Genomic DNA, 18,832 nt, shown 5'->3' with positions numbered 1-18,832 from the left:
GACTCACTTTAAGGGTGTAAATAATCTGAAATACTGTATTCTCTAACATGGTGCAGATTGCTTTACCATGTTTTCCTGTGTGTGATTATCACATGGTATCAATTACCACCTATGCTTCCAATAAAGAACTAAAAGAATTAAAAGCTTCAGGTTTTAAATTTGCATTTGCCTATTTTGAAGGAATCTGGATTCCCATGTATGGAAGCATTAGGACCAAAACCAGAAGTCACTTTGTATTCCACTGATTCAGAGGTGTTTGGTGAAAATGATTTTCTTATGCCTTAGTTAAAGCAGAATCTTTAGTAAAAGGGTTAATTGTGTCAAGAAGGCATCTCATATACCATTCTGTGCTTTATGGGTTCGCGTTGAACAGATTTTTGTACTAAATGTGTGTCATATCTTGCAGAAAAGCTGGACAGTATTACAAAATTACTAAAAAATGTGTGGCACTTTATTTCAATTTAAAGGACATGACTGTTTCACAGGTTTCAGGAAAAGAGAAAAACTGTGGTTGTCTCTAAGGGTAGCCTAAAGTGTTTTTTACTGTGTAATAGTTCTGTGTTGTCTCGGTTTGTAATTTTGTACAGTCTTAAGGAAAGTAATGTTCTTTCCCCACTGGTAGATTGCAGAAGTGTAAGATCTCACCTCTGATTCTGATGAACTGGAAGACAGGCAGGTATCATTGAGCCAGGATGGCCCGTACTACTTGCTGCAAAGACCTGTGCCTGGTTAGCATGAGCTCATCAGGTTGTGGGGGCAAGTTCTGCCTGGTTGTCTAGGCAGTCCCCTGCAGAGGTGGCCTGCACACGTAGTGCTGTGCTCCTGACCACAGTGCAGGTGGAGGATCCTCGTGAAGGCTGAGGGTGGAAGCAGACTTGGTGTCACTTTTCAGCTTCAGAGCACATTCTTGTTCTTTGCAATAATAACAGCTTGCTCCGCAGAGAAAGTAAAATTGGTCTGTATGTAACATCATGCTTGGTTTTCTGGGAATGTGTGTGTAAGGAAGACTTGTGTTTAGACAAGTCTGTTTTATGCGTGCAGAACTGGGACTGAAGGTTTCCAGATTATGCTCATGGTAAGGGCAAAAACTTTTAGAGGCTTCCAGCTTAGATTTTTGCAGTGTGTGCTACCTAGGAAATGGTTGAGGGTTGCTCCTTTAGCCTTGCACTGCACTGCTGTGAAACATACTTCTCTAACAAGACACCTAAAACATTATGTAAGGGGCATAACACTTGTCCTGGGACACAAGTACTATGGTATGAGGCATGAAAGCTTTACAGAAGTGATAAAATAAAACCCAGGCTGAAAAGCACAGCGCTGAGCAATGCACCCTGGTGCATGTGTTTTGTTTCCTGCAGGGCTGAGTAGCTGGGTGAACACAGGGTTTATGTGGCTGCGCAACTGCTTACTCTAAATTTCAACTCCTCCTCTTAAGCAAACACAGGAATAATATAGATAAGCTCTTCTAGTCACAGAGGATGAGCTCACTGAATTGGAGCAAAGTAAAAAAGTTGTGCGATGAACCCTGTGTGCAATTTCCAACAAGCAGATCTTAACTTTAAATTGACAAATAGTCAGAAATGTTCATTAACAAACTACTTTTAGTACAAAAACATGAAGAAATTTAAAGGAAGGAAGGAATGACTGCCCATTAATGAATATGAGCCAAATTTTAATTAACACTGATATCACATGTTTCTGAGGTTAAAGTTTGCAGGGCTGTAATTGGTACACTGTTTGCTTTTAAAAAAAACCAACCTGCCCTGCCCCCCCCCCCCAAACCAAAAACAAAACCACAACACAAATGACAAACGTATTTACGGGTTGTACGCTGCCTACCATGATGTCCTGAAAGTTGCCCAGAGAAGATCAATTTTTTCTTACTTCCTAAATTTTTGTGATAAAATGTCTCATAGTGATTACCTGACATTAGATGTTTTGGACAATTACATATTGAAGAATGGAAGATTTTTAGATATGCATATACTATATGTCTATTTCAGAGTTTTGTTTTAGTCATTAGTTTAGTTGTTAAATCCAAATGTAAGCTTTAATTCAGTGGTAATTAAGTTGCTGCTGATGTGGCTGTTTGACACTGAACTGGTTCTTGTAGTTACCTTGCAAGCACCACTTGACACTGTTCAGCCCTGCACTAAACAAGCTGTCAGCACTGTGCAAAAAAAGTCATATTTGTGTCCGGTGGCTAAAGCGTATCCTTCTTATTTTTCTTGCAGGCACAGGAGAGAGTGGCAAAAGCACATTTATCAAGCAGATGAGAATCATTCATGGATCAGGTTACTCTGATGAAGACAAAAGGGGCTTTACAAAACTGGTGTACCAGAATATATTTACAGCAATGCAGGCCATGATCAGAGCCATGGATACCCTCAAAATCCCATACAAGTATGAACATAACAAGGTGAGATTTTTGTTTATTTCTGTAGCTGAAACTGCTTCTCTTTTTATTTTAGGAAATATACTGAAAGTCTCAAAAAAATTAGATGTTAAAAATTATACTCAAAGCTCAGAAGAAAACGGTAGTTTCCAGTCCTGTCATTAGTTCTCTGCCTTTTTTTCTACTTTGACAACACAAAGGTGCTGCTTTTAACAAGAGATCTGCTCTTAACAAGATGCCTGGGGGTTTGTCACAGGGCAGAGGTTTGATGGCAGGCTGCTGTTTGACTGTGACTTTAGTTACCCCTTGTCTTTTCCTCCCAGGCCATACTCTGGCTAGAGCAGTTAAGCTATTCTTTTGATCTGTAGCAGAACCTTACTGTTTGAGGTTTGCCATTAACATTACAAGTAGAAAAATTCAAATTATTAGAAAAATAGGTAGGCATAGCTGTTTGTGTGGGAACATACTGTGAAATAAAATTTTTGATGCAAGACCTTAAAACAGTCAGATTCTTTTGAGGTTGATGCTGTTAGTGGAATTTAAAAGGACAAGATACATAATGTTTGGAAGATCATCTCTGACTAGCCTGACTTCTTTCCAGTTGTTTTTTTTTAATATATTTACAATTTAAAAGAAAGATAAGTAAAATAATTTAAGGATTCCATGAAGGAGAGTGAAATGCGTAATATTTACTTGAATACATGGTAAGGCACAGGATTACATGGCTGTATCTTCCACTGCTTGTCACAGGCATGGTACAACTTTGTTTGATAACAGTTCCTGAGAACTTGTTCTGATTTTTACTCCTGAGCCCTTATCAGCAGCTTCGTCAGGCAGAGAGTTTAAGATCTCTCACAAGTGAAGGGCTCACCTTTGTTTCAGTCTTGTGAAAGAGTATTTAATGATAATTTAGTAATCCTGGATGAAAATAATTTCTCTGCTTAATTACTCAGAAGTTCTTTTATTCTAATGTATTTTTCAATACGAGAAACTATCAAAGAGCAGGGCCATTTACGATAAAGAAGTAAGCTTCCATTAACTGGGGAAGACAGGATGAAATAAACTTATGTTAAGATGAGAATCTTTTGTGTCTACATATATGAAATTTAATTACTAGAGTTGAACTGCTGTATGTATTTTAAGGCATCTAATTTAGAAGGAGGAAAGATAAAGCTTATTACCAGGTTAAAGAAGCTTTGTTTCTGCCATTTGCATCTGCCAAACTCATTGCAGATGGTCATCACTTCGGTGATATAATGTTGCAATAACCAGAGTCTTGCAGGAGCCTGGGTTTATGCAGTGGGAAGTCAGGAGGATCATGTCTGTCAAAATCCATATTGTTAACCTTCTTTAATGGTGGGTGGGGTTTTTTGTGCACGTGAAAAAGACTGAAAAACTTGTCCTAATTGGTAAAAGAGACTGTTGGACTTCTCAGTCTGACTGCATGCTAGAGCTGTCTAGTTTCCTCTCATCCCTCATGAATCAAAATCAAATGTGTAAGTAGTATTAAGAAGAAAACTGCATTTGCATGTGTATTTCAGCCTTTTGGCTTCATATTTTTGCTGTGCACAAAGCATGCAGCATACTGACCTGAAAAATTAGTTGATTGTACACGTGCAGTCATTTTGTCTTCAAAATTGGTATTGATTGTCACTTTGCCTTAGCATCTGGAAGTCCTAATAGTAAATCAGGAATTTTTTTCCTTGTATTATACTACGGAGTATATGTTCTGTAGTTACTCTGTAAGTTAAGAGTGCTGAGTTTATATCTTGTTTTTATATAGTTGGAGTGAGTCGCTTAGGTTTGTCATAGCTGCATACACATGGCCAGAGCTGTTCACATTCTCTATATAGAAATAACTTTCCTGAAAGTGGGAGTCATATCTTTGTGCTCAGCTCCTTCACACACATTCCCATCAGTTTCTAACAGGCTACATGGGAGTAAAACAGACGTGACCATCTTACAGGGTCTCAAGGCATTCCTGTACCAATTCCTTCGGAAATACAGGGGAAACCAAACTTGCTACAGGATAGTGCCAGAATAGATAAGATTGTGGTCTACTATGCGTAACGCTTTGGATACAGGACTACTTCACTTTAAAGCAGTGAAAACCAATCATATCATTAATCTGCTCCTTTTTTTTTAAAGGCTGTTGAAAACAAACTCATTAGCCTAGCAGTCTAGAAAAGACAGGAAGGGCACTTCCTACTAATTTGAATCTCCTATCAGGAAGTCCTATCTCTGGAGAGAATATCTCAAAGTTTGAGTAACAACATATTTTTAGCACAGTAGTTGTTTTGCACAATAGTTTGGAAAGTGGCAGCTCAAGCTGGTATTGATGTGGTTGGACCTAAAGAAAAGTGACCCCTTTTTTGTCAAATTTTTCATGTTCTGAGATAGGCTTTGGGACTACAGTAGAAATGCTTTTCTCTTACTGTACCAATTTTCTTACCTTTAACTGAGAATCATTAAAATTGGAGTGTTTTGAATCTCTGAATGCTGCTGGAATTTGAAGTTCTCTCGTATCAAAAAAGTTACTTAAGTAGGCAGTTGTGATCTTTGTGGTGTACAACATCACAACATTTAAGTTGGATTATTTTAATATAATCAATGTAGCAAGAGGCAAGTTCTAAGTTTAGCAAGTTAGTTCTTGTGGAGTTGTGTTGGCTTCCTAGTCACCAATATAACTAAAGAAGCAGAGATGGAAATGTATTGTCCTATATTATAACAACCTAGGCTGTTTTGAAAGATTTATTATCAGAGTAGTGGAAGTCAATTGAGAAATGTAACTGAGTGTTTAGAATGTAGTATCTCAGAATTGATGGTAGAGCATTATAGCATGAAAGACATTCCTTTTTCACATTCAACTTCAGAATATGAGCTCTCCTGAGGTGTAAGATAATGGTTGAGGGTGATCTCTTCTCTTAGGAATTTGTCTGTCATAGGAAATGGTGGCTTACGGACTGGTGTTTAGTTTCCTTTTTGGTAAATGTTATTGTGCTTCTGTTACTTATTTTTTAACTAGAAGTTGTGAAGTTTTCATATGGCTCTTGAATTTTAGAGTAAGAAGTATTTTATGAAATATGGGAAGGCCTTAGTTTTTTTATAGAAGTGTTCATAAGCAACTCTCAAAATTGCCTGCCTTCGCAAAATTTTATGAGTGTACAATACTAACTCATGTGCAACCACAGATACTCAAATGCACATTTTTTAAAAACTAAAATACAGGTTTATGTTTTTTACAATTTGTCTTTTTAGAAAGCTGAGCTGTGTATCCATGCTTCTGTCATTCCTTTCAATTACTGAAATAAGACGACCATTCATTTTAATATTCTAAATTCTCACATTCTCACTGTTCTTCATAGTGGCTTAGAAGGCTTCCTTTCAGATAGTGTAGTGTCCATTTCTCCTTTTCTATTTTTTTTTTTTTTTTTGTAATATGTCTAATAATGCTGAAGATGGGAAGTATATACATGGGTGGCTTTTTTTTTTCTCTCTTATTGTCAAGAAGCTCTACCAAATCTATTACTATGCTAAACAAATAAATCTATTACTGTACTAGTAAACACCGACTACCACTTTACCCCGTACTATTCCCTTTCAATGTAACTTGAAAAGACAAGTTGCCTCTCTGCTGTAGCAGACAGTATCAGGAAGGTGTCACCCCATGGTGATTAACAGGCAGGAAATCTTGCTTGAATCCCATGCCCGTAATTTCCTGTGAGACTTCTTAAATATCTATAACAAGGTAACTAATGTAAGTAACGGTAATAGAACAGTCTACAAGAAAGTTTTTAAAGAGGCTAAAAACATAAAAGCAAGTTTTATTGTAGACCTAGACATTTGTTGTTAATATTTCTAAGGGTGTTTTCTGCTGAATTTGTTTCTGTATTTATGCCTATTCCCTTTGGGGAATGTTTTGCAGTAAAAATAAGCAGATATGGGAAATGCTTTCAAAGTCCAAAATCTTGCTGGCATTAACTTCAAGTCCATGTTTACCTTGTTAGCTCATTTCTTCTCAGTCAGCCAAATCCACTGGAGCAAAAAATAAAAATAGAGAAGTAGGACAACAGGAGTGGGTATAGAGTAAGATTGCATAAATTTTTATCTTGGGTAGACGGTTTGGGGCGTGTTAAGTGTTCTAGATCTCTCTAGTGAAATTTGATGTTGAACAAACCTAGGTTGGAGGAAAGGGCCTCCTGCAGACACTTCACCTGATACGCAAAGAGCGTGAAGGACTCAATCCAGAGCGGGAGTGTACAAACACTGGGAGGGTTATTGACTGTCTGATGATGCAGAATGTGTGGGATTTCTGGCCTTTGGCGGGGAGTATGTTTTTGGGGTTTGTTGGTTTGGGATTTTTTAAAAGCAAAAATAATGTTCTTGGGACGGTGAAATGAAATGCTTACTGGTTTGGAACAGAGATAATCAAGTGGCTCTTCAAGCAGATGGAGAAACCCAAATGGTGCCATCTGTACAAACAGTTTTCTGCAGCATCTCAAACTGGAGCAGAGGGCTTAAAGCAGGTTAGAAGAAAGAAATTTGTACTAGTAGTGTTAGTTAGTATTTAATACATCATAGTGCTCAGTATTTAACTACTCTCAAATGTTCTTCTCCAGGCACTCAAAACCAATGAAAAGTTACCCAATAAATAGGAGCCATGCAGAAGTGTTAAATGCTTCTAATACCAGGAGCCTCCAGATGCATTATTTCAGCAAGAAATAGATTGCTGCAGAGCCAGCCGACGTGCAAGAGAATATAGTTAGATTTAAAGTATCATGGTCCTTTAACAACATGTATACAGTTACAGCTTTTTTTTGTCAGGAGCCCTAATGTGAGGTAAAACTCGTCTCCCTGATAGCCATGTTTCCTCCCGTAAGGACATTGATCAGTGAGCAGCTTTAGGGGCTCCAGTAAAGCCATGAACCCTTTCCTCTGAACACTTTGTAGATAGTCCATTGTGAGGACTTTGGCAATCCTAACTAGATCCCAGCCACTCCTCAGCTGTCTTTCTCATCTTTTTATCAGTCTCCTTCTGTCAGTCCTTTATTCCTCTCATGTCCTGCCTTTCGCTCTGGCACCTCTCCAGTCTTATGTACATTTGAACTCTGCAGGTCTTTATCTACTTACTTGTGGCCTTACCGTTTTGTCCTACTCTCTGCTGTTTTCTTTCTCCTCTGTTAAATTTGAAAAAAAAATTTAAAAATGCAAAACACACCATACGTGTAGTAATTTACATCCTGTCCTCTTTCTGCCAATTCACTCATTTGCTTGCTCTCTGTTTAGATCAGAGGTCTCTTGCATTTGTCTGTGTTGCTCCAGTGGATTTGTAAGTTGCTTGTTTCCTCTGTTATATTCTTTAACCCAACAGAATTGTGAGGTTTAGATATTTTTCCAAGTGTGGGGAAAAAAATGATTGTGTATTAGAAGTAAGCTAGACAAGCAGGGTCGAATATTCCCATGAAGAGCTGAGAATATCTTTATTCGAAATAAACATACAGATAAATGAACACTCTTCCTTTCCCCAGTAAAATAATAGGTAGTTTCACCAATATGAAATGAGGAAACTGCCTTAGCCTGCAGTTCAACATAAATTTGAGGACTAAATTTTAGCTACTCTTTTTGCAAAGCAGTAAGATTTCTTCCTTCTCCTTTTATATTTTGTTTTAAGTGAAGCTCTTTATTTTTTTAAATAGGACATTTTAAGTGATTAACTGCCCTTTGCTAACAGAAAGTAATAAGTCATATACAAAATCTCTCATGTCGGGCATGATGGTCATGTTTTATCTTTCCAGTTCTACCATTTTACTGTCTCTGCTAGTGTGGAGAATGAATGGGTGGTAATAATGCAGGCAGATTCTTGTAGATTTTGTGGTCACTCATACACTGGATAAAGGACTATTAATGTAGGAAAACAGGGTTCTAGCATTTTTTTGTTTCTTTCTGACTGTTTTACTTCAGATATGTTTGTCACTTAGTTATTTTGCTTGCAGAGCGTGTTGTGTGTCTGAAAGGAAGTATGCACATGAGTGTGCTCTCTGACAATGAAAATGTAAAATACGCTCAGGGCAACTTTTGTGTGTAATAGGAGTTTGGCATTTATTTTAAGGTAACAAGATTTTGTACTTTTGGAATGGTTCTGACTTTCTCTGTAATTAACAGTTATGTAAATATAGGTATTTCTACAATATAATTTTATACAGAAAATACATAAACATAACCATATATAAGTATTTCCTAGAAGAAAATATTTAACAGTAATAGTTTCCTAATTACGTCATTCATTTCTACAGAAGACATGCTAAGGCTATCCAGCATTTATTTCTGAAGTAATTTCAGATTGAAATATTTTTGTCATACTTTCCTCTGAAACTTTATGAAAATATTTCCTTCCTGCAGTAAACTTTCCTGGAGAACTCAGATCAAGTTATGTTCTGGTTATATTATGTAGAATGAGTGAAAATTCTTGAAATCTCACGTCTTCATTGTTCATTTCTAGTAACACACAAAGTTGCTTGAAATAAGGTTTACTGGAATGGATTAAGAAATCTGCTAAAATGGACCATATTTTTCTGCAAGTTTTGTCAGTCTCTTGTTCAGTTTGCACTTCCTATGTGGTAAAAGTTATATTGTCTGAGGTGCAAGAAGTCTTTGTCTTCTAATGCAATTCAGTTTTGGCTTAGAAAATAGGCTAGTATTAAGCAAAAGAGTTGTTTTAAAAAAACTGAAACAAAAGACACACACACACACACCCCCCTTTATTTCTGCAGTATGATTTGTTTTGTATTGTGGGATGTATTGCCCAGTAAAGGTATTCACATCATTCATTTGATTCTCTACTTTTTTTGAAAGGTTGTTTTGCTCTTCTTTTTCCCCCCTGGTTAAAGTAGGTATAAAGTCTGCACATAAAGAGTTGATTACATATTCACGTTTCATCAGTCCAATCACACGCCTGCCAGTTTTCAGACTATGGGCCCATGTAACTCCGCTCTTAAACTTTGTATACACTGTGGGTGATTGCATATAGGTGAAGCGTGAGGCAAGAGTCCAGTGTTTTGCTTCTGGAAGAGGAGGTTGGCAAAGGGAGATCTAAGCATGACATTAGTCATGTTATGTTTTGATTTTTTTTCTAAGAGCTTTTATCACAATCAAACACAAGGCTGAGGTTGCATGCTTCAGCTTTGGCAAAAAAGTGTACAGGTCTTGACTGTAGATTGCTTACTGTCATGGTGGACCTAGGTAGGATACTAGGTAGGTAGGAAAATCATTTATTATGAGCAAGTAACTTCTGTGAACAGTCTCAAGCATAACAAAAGAGAACTTAATATTGGGTTGGAGGAGTAGTAACTACCAAGAGTTGCTTTTAATCCTTCCTGACATTCCTCTCTCACGTTTCTCTCCATTTCCTTAGTCCCTATCATATATAAGAGTTTGTGGGCACTTGGCTGGGGCAAGTGATACTGTGGAAAAGCTGTTACAATTAAGGTTTTTTCTTGTTAATTAAGGTTGTTCTGTGATGATGACTTTCCATTTTTCTTAATGTGACCTATTGGCCAGAGTTAAAATTTGGTTTATTGTTTAGTTGTTAACTTTCTAAGCCAATCTGTAGATCCAGTGTAGTAAGAGGTTGCATGTACATGTTTTGCTCGTTTGAGTGAAAATTTCCAAAATGCAAATTGTGTTCTGAGCCATTTGTGTTTGGAGATGCTGTCTATTCTTAGGTATTTTTTGTTCTATAAACTGTGACTTTGAGAACTTAAGCTCTCTGTACATATTGCTGGCTGTGCAAGCAGGTAGATGAGTGCTCTTGATGTGTCAAGACGTTCTTTGCATCTGGTCTTCAGTCTTTATCCAGCTATTTTTTTCAACCGTAAAAAAATTGCTGCCACTGCTAGTTGTACGGGTTGGCTGAAAAGGTAACTGCCTGTCCCTGGAGCATAAAGAAGCCTTGGGCACACCTGCCTCCCTCCTGGACTCCACCATCGCCATATGACAAGTGGAGGAAGAGTGGGGATGTGCCACAGAGGAAGAGCTACTGACATAGTCGTCATGTAAGCCTCATAAATCCTATCGTGGCGTTCAGGGTTAATTACACCACTTTGTGGCTATTTTGATGTCTGTTTCTGTTTATCCAAAGAACAGAAAAACACAGGGATGGGATTTAATGTTGAATCATTATCTAGTCTATATCTATTTCTAATTCTTTAATTTTACTCTGTACCTTGTAGAAGAAAAGCATCATCTTGGCTTCAGAAAGTCTGACTGCAGGCTTGTTTTTCTAACTGTACCATTTGTAGGGCCTCCCTATGTCATATTGCATTTGTGAAGAGCCTTAGGACAAAGATGAAATTAGATTCTTATGGATGCCCTTGTATTAGTGTCTGTTTAGTCAATTATGATTATTTTTGAGGTGGCCCAGTAGTTTCTTCTTCACTGCTGGTTCTGCTCAACTCAGTGCTTGGCATTGGGGAAACGTGGTAGCACCCATTACTCAAGGCTCCTTCCAGGATCATTTAAAGCAGAAATCTGCTGAGTACGAAACATTCAGTAGTTTATACACCCACAGGATTCCCTAAGTATTCTCTTGGACTACACTGAGAACTTACAGTTGTCCAGAAACAGGTTTTGTGCTCCATGTAAGAATTTTAAGAGTTCTTCTGATATAGTAGCGCTTTTCTGCAGTTTACTAAAATACTGCTTCTGAACTGAGTGTAGATGCAAAGGTAGTATCAGTTACCAGTCCACTTTTTCAGTAACAGAAAAGAATATCTAGTTTGGATTGGAAGAGGGGGGTTTTGTTGCTTTTGTTTTTAACTGTTTTTTTTTTTAAATTTATTTATTAAGGTTACCTATCAAGATGATATTCTGTGTAAAAGTACATTTCTGTGTCTTAAGCCATAACAGCCTATATACAAATAGCATTTGAGAAAAAAAACTAAGGCCAGACTAATTCATTGTACCAGCCTCTGAAAGCTAAAGTCACCTATTAAAGGCACCCATCTTAATCAAATAGGAAGAATCTTGTGCAATTCGAAGCTCTTAGAGTGTAAGCTTTTTTTTTTTTTTTTTAAACCCTCTCTCATAAACCCATGTAATCAGATAGAACTGTGATTTCTGGGACAGAAACTTCTAATGTACATTTTTATGTGATGCCTTTGACCCAATGCATTTTTTTAAAGCTGCTTTCACTGAGACTCTGCATTGAAAAAGGACTTTTTGAAAGCTGAAATCTTTTGCAGTAAGGCTTTAATTACTTTTTCTCATAAACCTAGAACTTTCTGGGTTTCCTGTAGTTATTTTTTCCTCCTTTTCTTTCTTTGACTTTCTCTGTCACTCGAACTTTTAAATACTGCCTTGACCTTTGAAAGAGTAAAAATGAAGGATTGAAAATAAAGCCATTCAAAACAGTGCAAAAACATACCGGATGTAATAAATTCTCTTGCAGCCAGTAGTCTGCAAATAAAAAGAAGGGCACGGGACAGAATGAAATGTGGTGACATTTTTCAGAAATATTTTACAGATTTTTTAATTTAGATATGCGGTAACAATTTGGGGAAGAAATCAACTTCAATGCTTTCTCTCTTTTTTGAAAAAGCTTGAGTTTTTTCAACCACTTGCCACTTTGTAAGCAGCTTTTGAAAACTCTTCTGCAGTAAAAGAAGTTAAGTGGTTGTTTGATGAATGAGGGTGGAGGAGCCATTGGTATTGGACTGAGGCATCACTAAAAGACATGAAGAATGTTTGACTAGCACATGTATGTACTGTCGTGTATGCTGTATAAAATGGATTTTTATTAAAGTTGGAGTTACTTGTCTTATTCAAACTTTCTCATAAGGGAAGGTGTTTAAAGATATGTATGAGGAAATTGAGGAAAGAGTGAATGGGCACATCATCTCAGAGGTTGAAAAGGAGCCTGCACACTGAGAATAAGTGAGGTACTTCTGCAAGGCAGAACATAGACTGTGCAGGTGTGTTCTAAAGTATGGTCAGGAAGTTTCTAAAGAACTTTTTGAGACTTAGAGGGGGTGTGTCTATTTGTGTAGGCTTGTAGTTTTTAGAAGCATGTTCTTTTAGAATTTGTGTAATTGTAGAATGTGTTGTGTATAGTTCAGTTTCTGCTTGCAACCCAAGTCCTCCTGCTCTTAGAGAGGAATCTAAACACCTGTCAGCATTTTTCCAAGCTGAGTCTTGGAATTTTTTTAATTTCACCTGTGGGTAGTTCTAGTGCCACTGACCAGGAAAACAAATTGTACGACCTCATTATTAGACCCATTGTGAAAGGTCTCATTTCAAACAGAAAGTTCCTCTGTAGGGCAATATTTATAAATAAAACTATCCTAATCAGAGAGGGGCATGGCAGTACAGCCTTGTAGCTCATGTCCTTCTTGTGTGATAAACAATGACTTGCACTGGCTGCCCTTGCCATAGCAGAGTACTCGTTCACTGCATTGCAAAATGTTTTAAACAGCAGCTCCCTCCTGTGAAAAATTACATAACTTTTCCTCATTTCTCTTTCAGAAAAGAAATGTACATTTTAAAGTAGTAGATTTTTGAGGGTCTAATATTAATGATTGAGAGAAGCTGTAGCTCACTCGCTTGGTAGCTCCCGTCATTTCCTGATTCCAGTGGTGTGTGTATGGTCTTACTGGTATGTTTCTGCCTATCTGTCCCTTTTTGGATGCTCGTCATCTTTTGTGGTCTTCCTGTAGAGCTTCCTGTGCACTGCTGTCTGATGATACTGTATGAATCAGCAATGTAGGTGGTGTTTGCCCATCCGACAAGTAAGAAAACCACCACAACAATATTTTTAATTTTTCTTCCCTGAAGTCAGCACTATTTGGTTACTGTCTTAATTCTCATTGGGATGCATTTCTGTGATCCAGTAGGTCTTTTTCGATTTATCATCTACTGACTAGGATATGCAATAGAAAACAACCTTTTATGAATGCATCCCAAATGGATGTTATAACTTTCTGGGTGTGCTGAAACAGACACCATCTACAGAAACCTTGCCAACATAAAATGCAATCAAATTCTGGCTGTTCAACTTTTAAATGCAATTTTTCATTGTGTCCTGCGTTACTGGTCCAAACTACAAGAGAATTAGATTTTCCGAATTCTTTCCTCTTGGGAAAGGAATTCAAATTACATTTCTCATATGAAGCTACCACAAGGAGAGGAAATTTAAATAAAAATGCCTTGGAGGGGGTTTCGTAGAAATGTGTGTGAAGGGAGTGATATAGTTGATATGTAGGGTGTGTTGTCAAGAACCTACTTTTAAAGTAAGGGTTAGTCTCTGAAGATAGTTTTGTTTAGTAATGCTTCTCCCTTGTTCAGGCAGTCTCATTAAGTCATTATTCTTTGAACATGACATAGTTATTTCTCAACAGGGTAGCAAATAAGCTTTTTCCCTAAACACTTTTTTTTTTTTTTTTTTGGTCATTCTAGATCTGGTGATTAGATCTCTTTCTTTGTGTTAAGGTTCCTTTTTTCTTTTCATCTTGGGTATTCTCCCTATCAGATCTTGTGCAATTGTATTCTGCTGAAGAGTGTAAGAGGAGGATGGTAAACAAGAACTGTTACACTGCTGGGTTTTTTACCAGGTTCTCATATTCCTTTTGAATTTCTAGACTTTTACAGAATTAATCAGTTGGGATCATTATTTGACATAGCTTTATACAGCTGGGCAAAATGTGGTTAAGATGGCTACTGAGTACAGGCTTCCAGATTTAGTTCAATTTTCCAGCACCCACTTTGCAGAGACAGGGTTATACCAGCTGCAGAGTTCCAGAGAATTTTACTACAGTGCTTGTTAAAAATAAGTATTTCCAAGTGGCTGAGGAACTGGAAGAAAACACTGCCATAATTTTGGGTCTGCAGTTGGTGGCATTGCACAAAATATAAAACATCGCTTCTATAAACTACATGAAAAGAAGGGACGGTAACTATCTCTTCCTTACAATGAACAAAAGTGTAGTGCATGCTTTTGGTATGAAGCAGTGTTGTCTTAGAAACTGGACTTCATAGGTACTTCGAAAGGCTGAATAAAAATGTGCTTAACCAGAACCCTACCGCACCCAAAATTTAGACATCTGTATTCATCTCCATCTCCTAATTATGCCTCACTGCTTCATCAGATGAATGTAATGAAAGTAACAAGGATAAATCTTCACTGTTAGGATATGTTATGGGTGTCAGCACTGTTACAATTTATAAATAAAATCAGTAACTGAGCAAAGCATTTTCCTCTGCACTTCATAGAAATTTTTTGCCTCAGCACAACCAATTATAGACTAAGGGAAAGGCTTGTGCCGTTTAAAATGTTTCTTCTGTCTTGAGGGAATCTTGCCATTCTGACTGTTAGTCTGTGCTGTCTTTCAGCTTACATCATCTTGCTATGGAGAGACCTGTGCAGTTAGAGTAGGGTAGGTCTGAAATATTAACAGCTAGACCTTAAACTGAAGAACAGTGCTGGAAAAGTGCTCAAAGCTGTTGATGGGAGACTGTTCAAAGGTAGAGCTTTTCCTCCCTCCTTTCTAGCGTGCTGGACTGTGGTTCCATCCAGTGCCCCAGCCTCTGCACCCCTTGCCCCGCTTGCAGTAGCACTCTCATCATGAGCTGTCCCAGTATGACCCCACATCCAATTTACAGCAGAGAGTCATGAATGGAGAGCAGCGGTAGCATGCTCAGTACATGCAGCCACCGATCACCATGAGCTACACAGTCTCTTTGAGCTAGGTTCTCTTGCCCATGTGAGCGAGCTGTGGTAGGCTGTAGGGATCCTGTCTTTGATCCCTCTCACTTTCACTGGCTTGTGCCAGTGCCACAAGAAAGTCAGTTTTACCGGAAGCGTTGGATGTGCTTGCTAAAGCTGGGTAATTTTATCTAAATATCCTATAGTACTGCCTTAATTTGTTTTACTTGCTTAATTTACTTAATTTTAACAGCTAGCATAGCTGCTAGTAAGTAAATTGGAGCAACATATCTAAGAACCTAAATATGGATCTTGGATAGGATCACACAGCATTTAAATTAACATTAATGCTACTTAATCTAAAGATAGAAAACTTGCAGCAAATGAATTTGAGTATGGCAATTGTCTCTTTTTTTCCCTCTTTTTGACCTTTGTATGAAACAGAACTGTTTCCTCCCTTTATAACATCATTGTACCAAAGTGTTAATCATACTAGTTTGGGGTTGCTTCAAAACCTGTATGATTGTAGAAGTGAATACTGGAATCATGTGTTTGTGGCTCAGTGCCTTGTGCCACTGTGTAGGCATGCAGAAATGCATGCTCTGCATATACTGGAGCTGGTTCAGATAATTAGCTGTGGGATTTTTGGATGTATGCTACCCATGCCCAACCTCAGGATCTCCACCCTTCCCTCCAGTCCTGTGCAGTATTTGTGTTGTGAGTGTACAGAGATGTGATTAGACCACCGTGGGCTTTGATGAAGTAGGGAAAGCAGAGCAGTATCCCCCAGATACAGTAGCAGCTGATGAAAGTTAGGTCAGCCCAGAGGATGTTCTAGCTTAGCTTGGAGTAGTGCCTGAAGCTAAAAGCTTTAAGAGTCAAGATGGTATAAAGATCATATAATGCTACCTTATGCTTAACTCTTTCTCCCCACCCCCCACATCCCCGTCACCTTCCTCCCCCCAGCTTTATTGTGTCGAGCATACATTCTTTGGCTAGCTTTCTGAGTTTGACCTCAGACCTCACATGCAACAATAGAACATTCTAGAAATGTCACTGGGTCAATACCAGACCCTTTTTGGGGGTAGGCTTTAATGTACCTTTATTTACTGGCTTCTCAGATATTGCAGGTAATTAAATTTGCCTTCCACTGGTTAAAACAAGGAACAAACTATTTCTCTAAGCTAAATCAGAATGTGGTCTACCTGAAGCTAAAGTAAGCAACTGAAGTTTTGCTACCAGGTCTCATTTCTTTCAGATGTGATTTGTTTGTTTCTTTTTAATTTATAGAGGTTGATGCTACTCATTTATCACCAAAACTAGGATAGAAAATTCCATTTTTTCCTGGTAAAAAATGATGTACATTTTTATCTTTGTTTTGAGATTGAAAGTATAAACTGTTGCCTGTCCAGAAATTTTCTGTGTTAACTGGTCTCTGAACGGGGATTTTACACATTAACGAGGGGGGGGGGGGGGGGATTTTTTTGTTTGCTTTGCGGGGGGGGGGGGATTTATGATGGTAAAGTAACTTTTAAGAAGTGAAATTCCGCGTTTTGGATGAAGCAGCAGTGGTTTAACTACAATTCAACTTGTAAGTAAGGCAATTTATAAAGAACTTTCCTTCAAAAATACTTTTATTTTAATATTGGCTATACAAAAAAGCAGTAAAAGAGATTCTTCAGGTTTCCTCTGAAGAACCAAAAGATGAGCTGCAGTAAATTTCCTTTAATCTGATGAAATGAATGCTGCCTCTTCTGGCATCATTTCTTTTAAATATTTAAAAAAGAAAATCTCCACTCTTTGCTAAAATATGTCTGACGGCGTTTTAAAGCTTTTTTTAATAGGTTGCTAATTGTACCAGCAGTTTCTAGACACAGGGAAGGGCTTTTGATGTCAATGTTTTTATTCCTAAATCTGGATTAAGCAAGATGACACATAACCAAGCTGCTAATTCTGCTTTCAGTGACTCTTTTTGGTTTTTTAGGGTTAGCAAACTGGTGTTCTGTGAGACTTTGTAACAAATGAGTCCTAATTTTGGAAATTGCAGGATTGTGCATAGTCAATTTGTAGTAAATAAATGCTAATGCTTTCTGTCATCATCCTGTTTTTTCCCTGTGTTACCACTTCTTCTCTTTTTAATGCACCTACTTGTTTTTTCACCTTCCACTATCACTGTTCAATTATATGAAAACAGAAGGATAGATTTTTGCAACTCAGTAGAAGTCAGACATAACAATTAGGAAGGCAAAGCTTATTTGCCTCATCTTCCAGCTCTTCGAGTTGAATGCTGTTAACAGAAGTGGATTCGTGCCCAGTAGATGGACAGTGAAAGCGGCAGTGAGACTTCTGAGAAGATACCTCTTTTTAACTACACTGCCAGCTGCACTCGGTAAAGAGTCTGACTCAGCTAACCAGTGTTTTCCTCCACCCCCTCTGTCTTGTCAGTGTTGGTAGGCAGTATGTATTGATTGGGCATGTGACTTCCATACAGGTAGTACACTCACACAAACATCATCTGTAGGTCATAGGTGAGGTAAGTTGGATGTACGGACAGAGTGGGGTGCACAAGGCAAGCAGTCTAAGGACTAAGCTGATTCTGGTAGGAAAAAAGCTGGGCCCAGGAAACACCCATTTTTTTATGTCTTTAATTTGCAGATACTTGTCATTTATGGGTCTTTTTAACCAACACCCTGCTACAACCCCAGACCAGCAGCCTGTTGTTCAGCTGCCATGTGATTTGTGTGCAGTTAACAGGAGAGAGTGGTTTACCCCACAGCTCATTCTCTTGTGGAAACCCCTTTGCCTCTGATTTTACACAGATTATCTGCTGTAGGAGTTACTCTTGGCAGTTAAGCAGTATTTAGCCACTCATACAGGAGCCACAGTACCTGCATTTCAGATTAGACAGAGATGGTAAAAGGCCTTCCTACTCATTTTCCTCAACAAGATGAAAGATGTAGTTGAAATTGTAACCTAAAATGTAAGTGCTCTTTCCATTTATTCACTCTGCAGGCATCTCGATCTTGACATCAAGCACGCTTTCAAGCATGCTTTACGAGTCTAGTGGAAGTCCTCATGTAAAAACATTTTCAAAAAACCTACATTAAACAAGTATTTGAAATCTTTCAACTTTGTAGTATAAATTGAAATAGATCTGGCCCATAATTTATTTCTGTTTCTTCCCCAAGGGCATTTATGACTCAGCATTAATTATGATAAGTCCAGTGGTTGTTTTATGTTCATGAGCACTTGATCAAACTAATACCAGATTATTTATGTAAGAATTCATGAGCATGAACTCAGGGCTTGGCATATTTGAAATGTTTAAAAGGTGGGTCTCTAACTGATTGTCGTCCTCTCCCAAAGTATGGGACTCATTAAAACCCTCTTTAGGGGACTAATGCATCTTTTCTATGCTTGGTGTTACAGCCGAGTCTCAATCTGCAATATGCAGAGTGCTGTCAGTAACAAAATCTCTGTTCAAGAAACTTGTGGATTTGTTTATTTCTATAGTCTGTGTTTATTACATAGGAGTCATTTATAATTAGGTTTCAGACTGTGCTTCAGTAAGTCATTTTGTGAGCTGCGTGAACTTTTTGTAAGACACAGTTTGCCCGTTTTCTGAGGCTTTTCTTTGTTAAGCCCATGAGGAACAAAAACTGTTAATATCGCTGAGTGTCTTACTCACTGAAATGAAAAATAAACGGGAGGCAAATATCCAGAGAAAGATTGCCAGTGGTAAG

At 37.9% G+C, this 18,832-nt stretch overlaps 1 protein-coding gene across 2 annotated transcripts in view; it reads left to right on the top strand.

Annotated features, from left to right (window-relative positions):
* Positions 1 to 18,832, top strand: part of LOC104316875 (guanine nucleotide-binding protein G(q) subunit alpha) — a 137,183-nt gene that overhangs the window by 42,754 nt on the left and 75,597 nt on the right. For both annotated transcript variants that reach the window (XR_011323292.1, XM_069776697.1), the window contains exon 2: positions 2,235 to 2,419. Coding sequence is in view for 1 of the 2 variants with exons in the window: in XM_069776697.1 (XP_069632798.1) it covers positions 2,235 to 2,419 (185 nt within the window). In the remaining variant the exon portion in view is untranslated. The remainder of the gene's footprint in view (positions 1 to 2,234; positions 2,420 to 18,832) is intronic.

Source organism: Haliaeetus albicilla, chromosome Z (genome assembly GCF_947461875.1).
Source record: "Haliaeetus albicilla chromosome Z, bHalAlb1.1, whole genome shotgun sequence".
Taxonomy (NCBI): Eukaryota; Metazoa; Chordata; class Aves; order Accipitriformes; family Accipitridae; genus Haliaeetus; species Haliaeetus albicilla.
The sequence above is the reverse complement of the archived record's forward strand: the minus strand, read 5'-3'. Positions and strand labels throughout refer to the sequence as shown.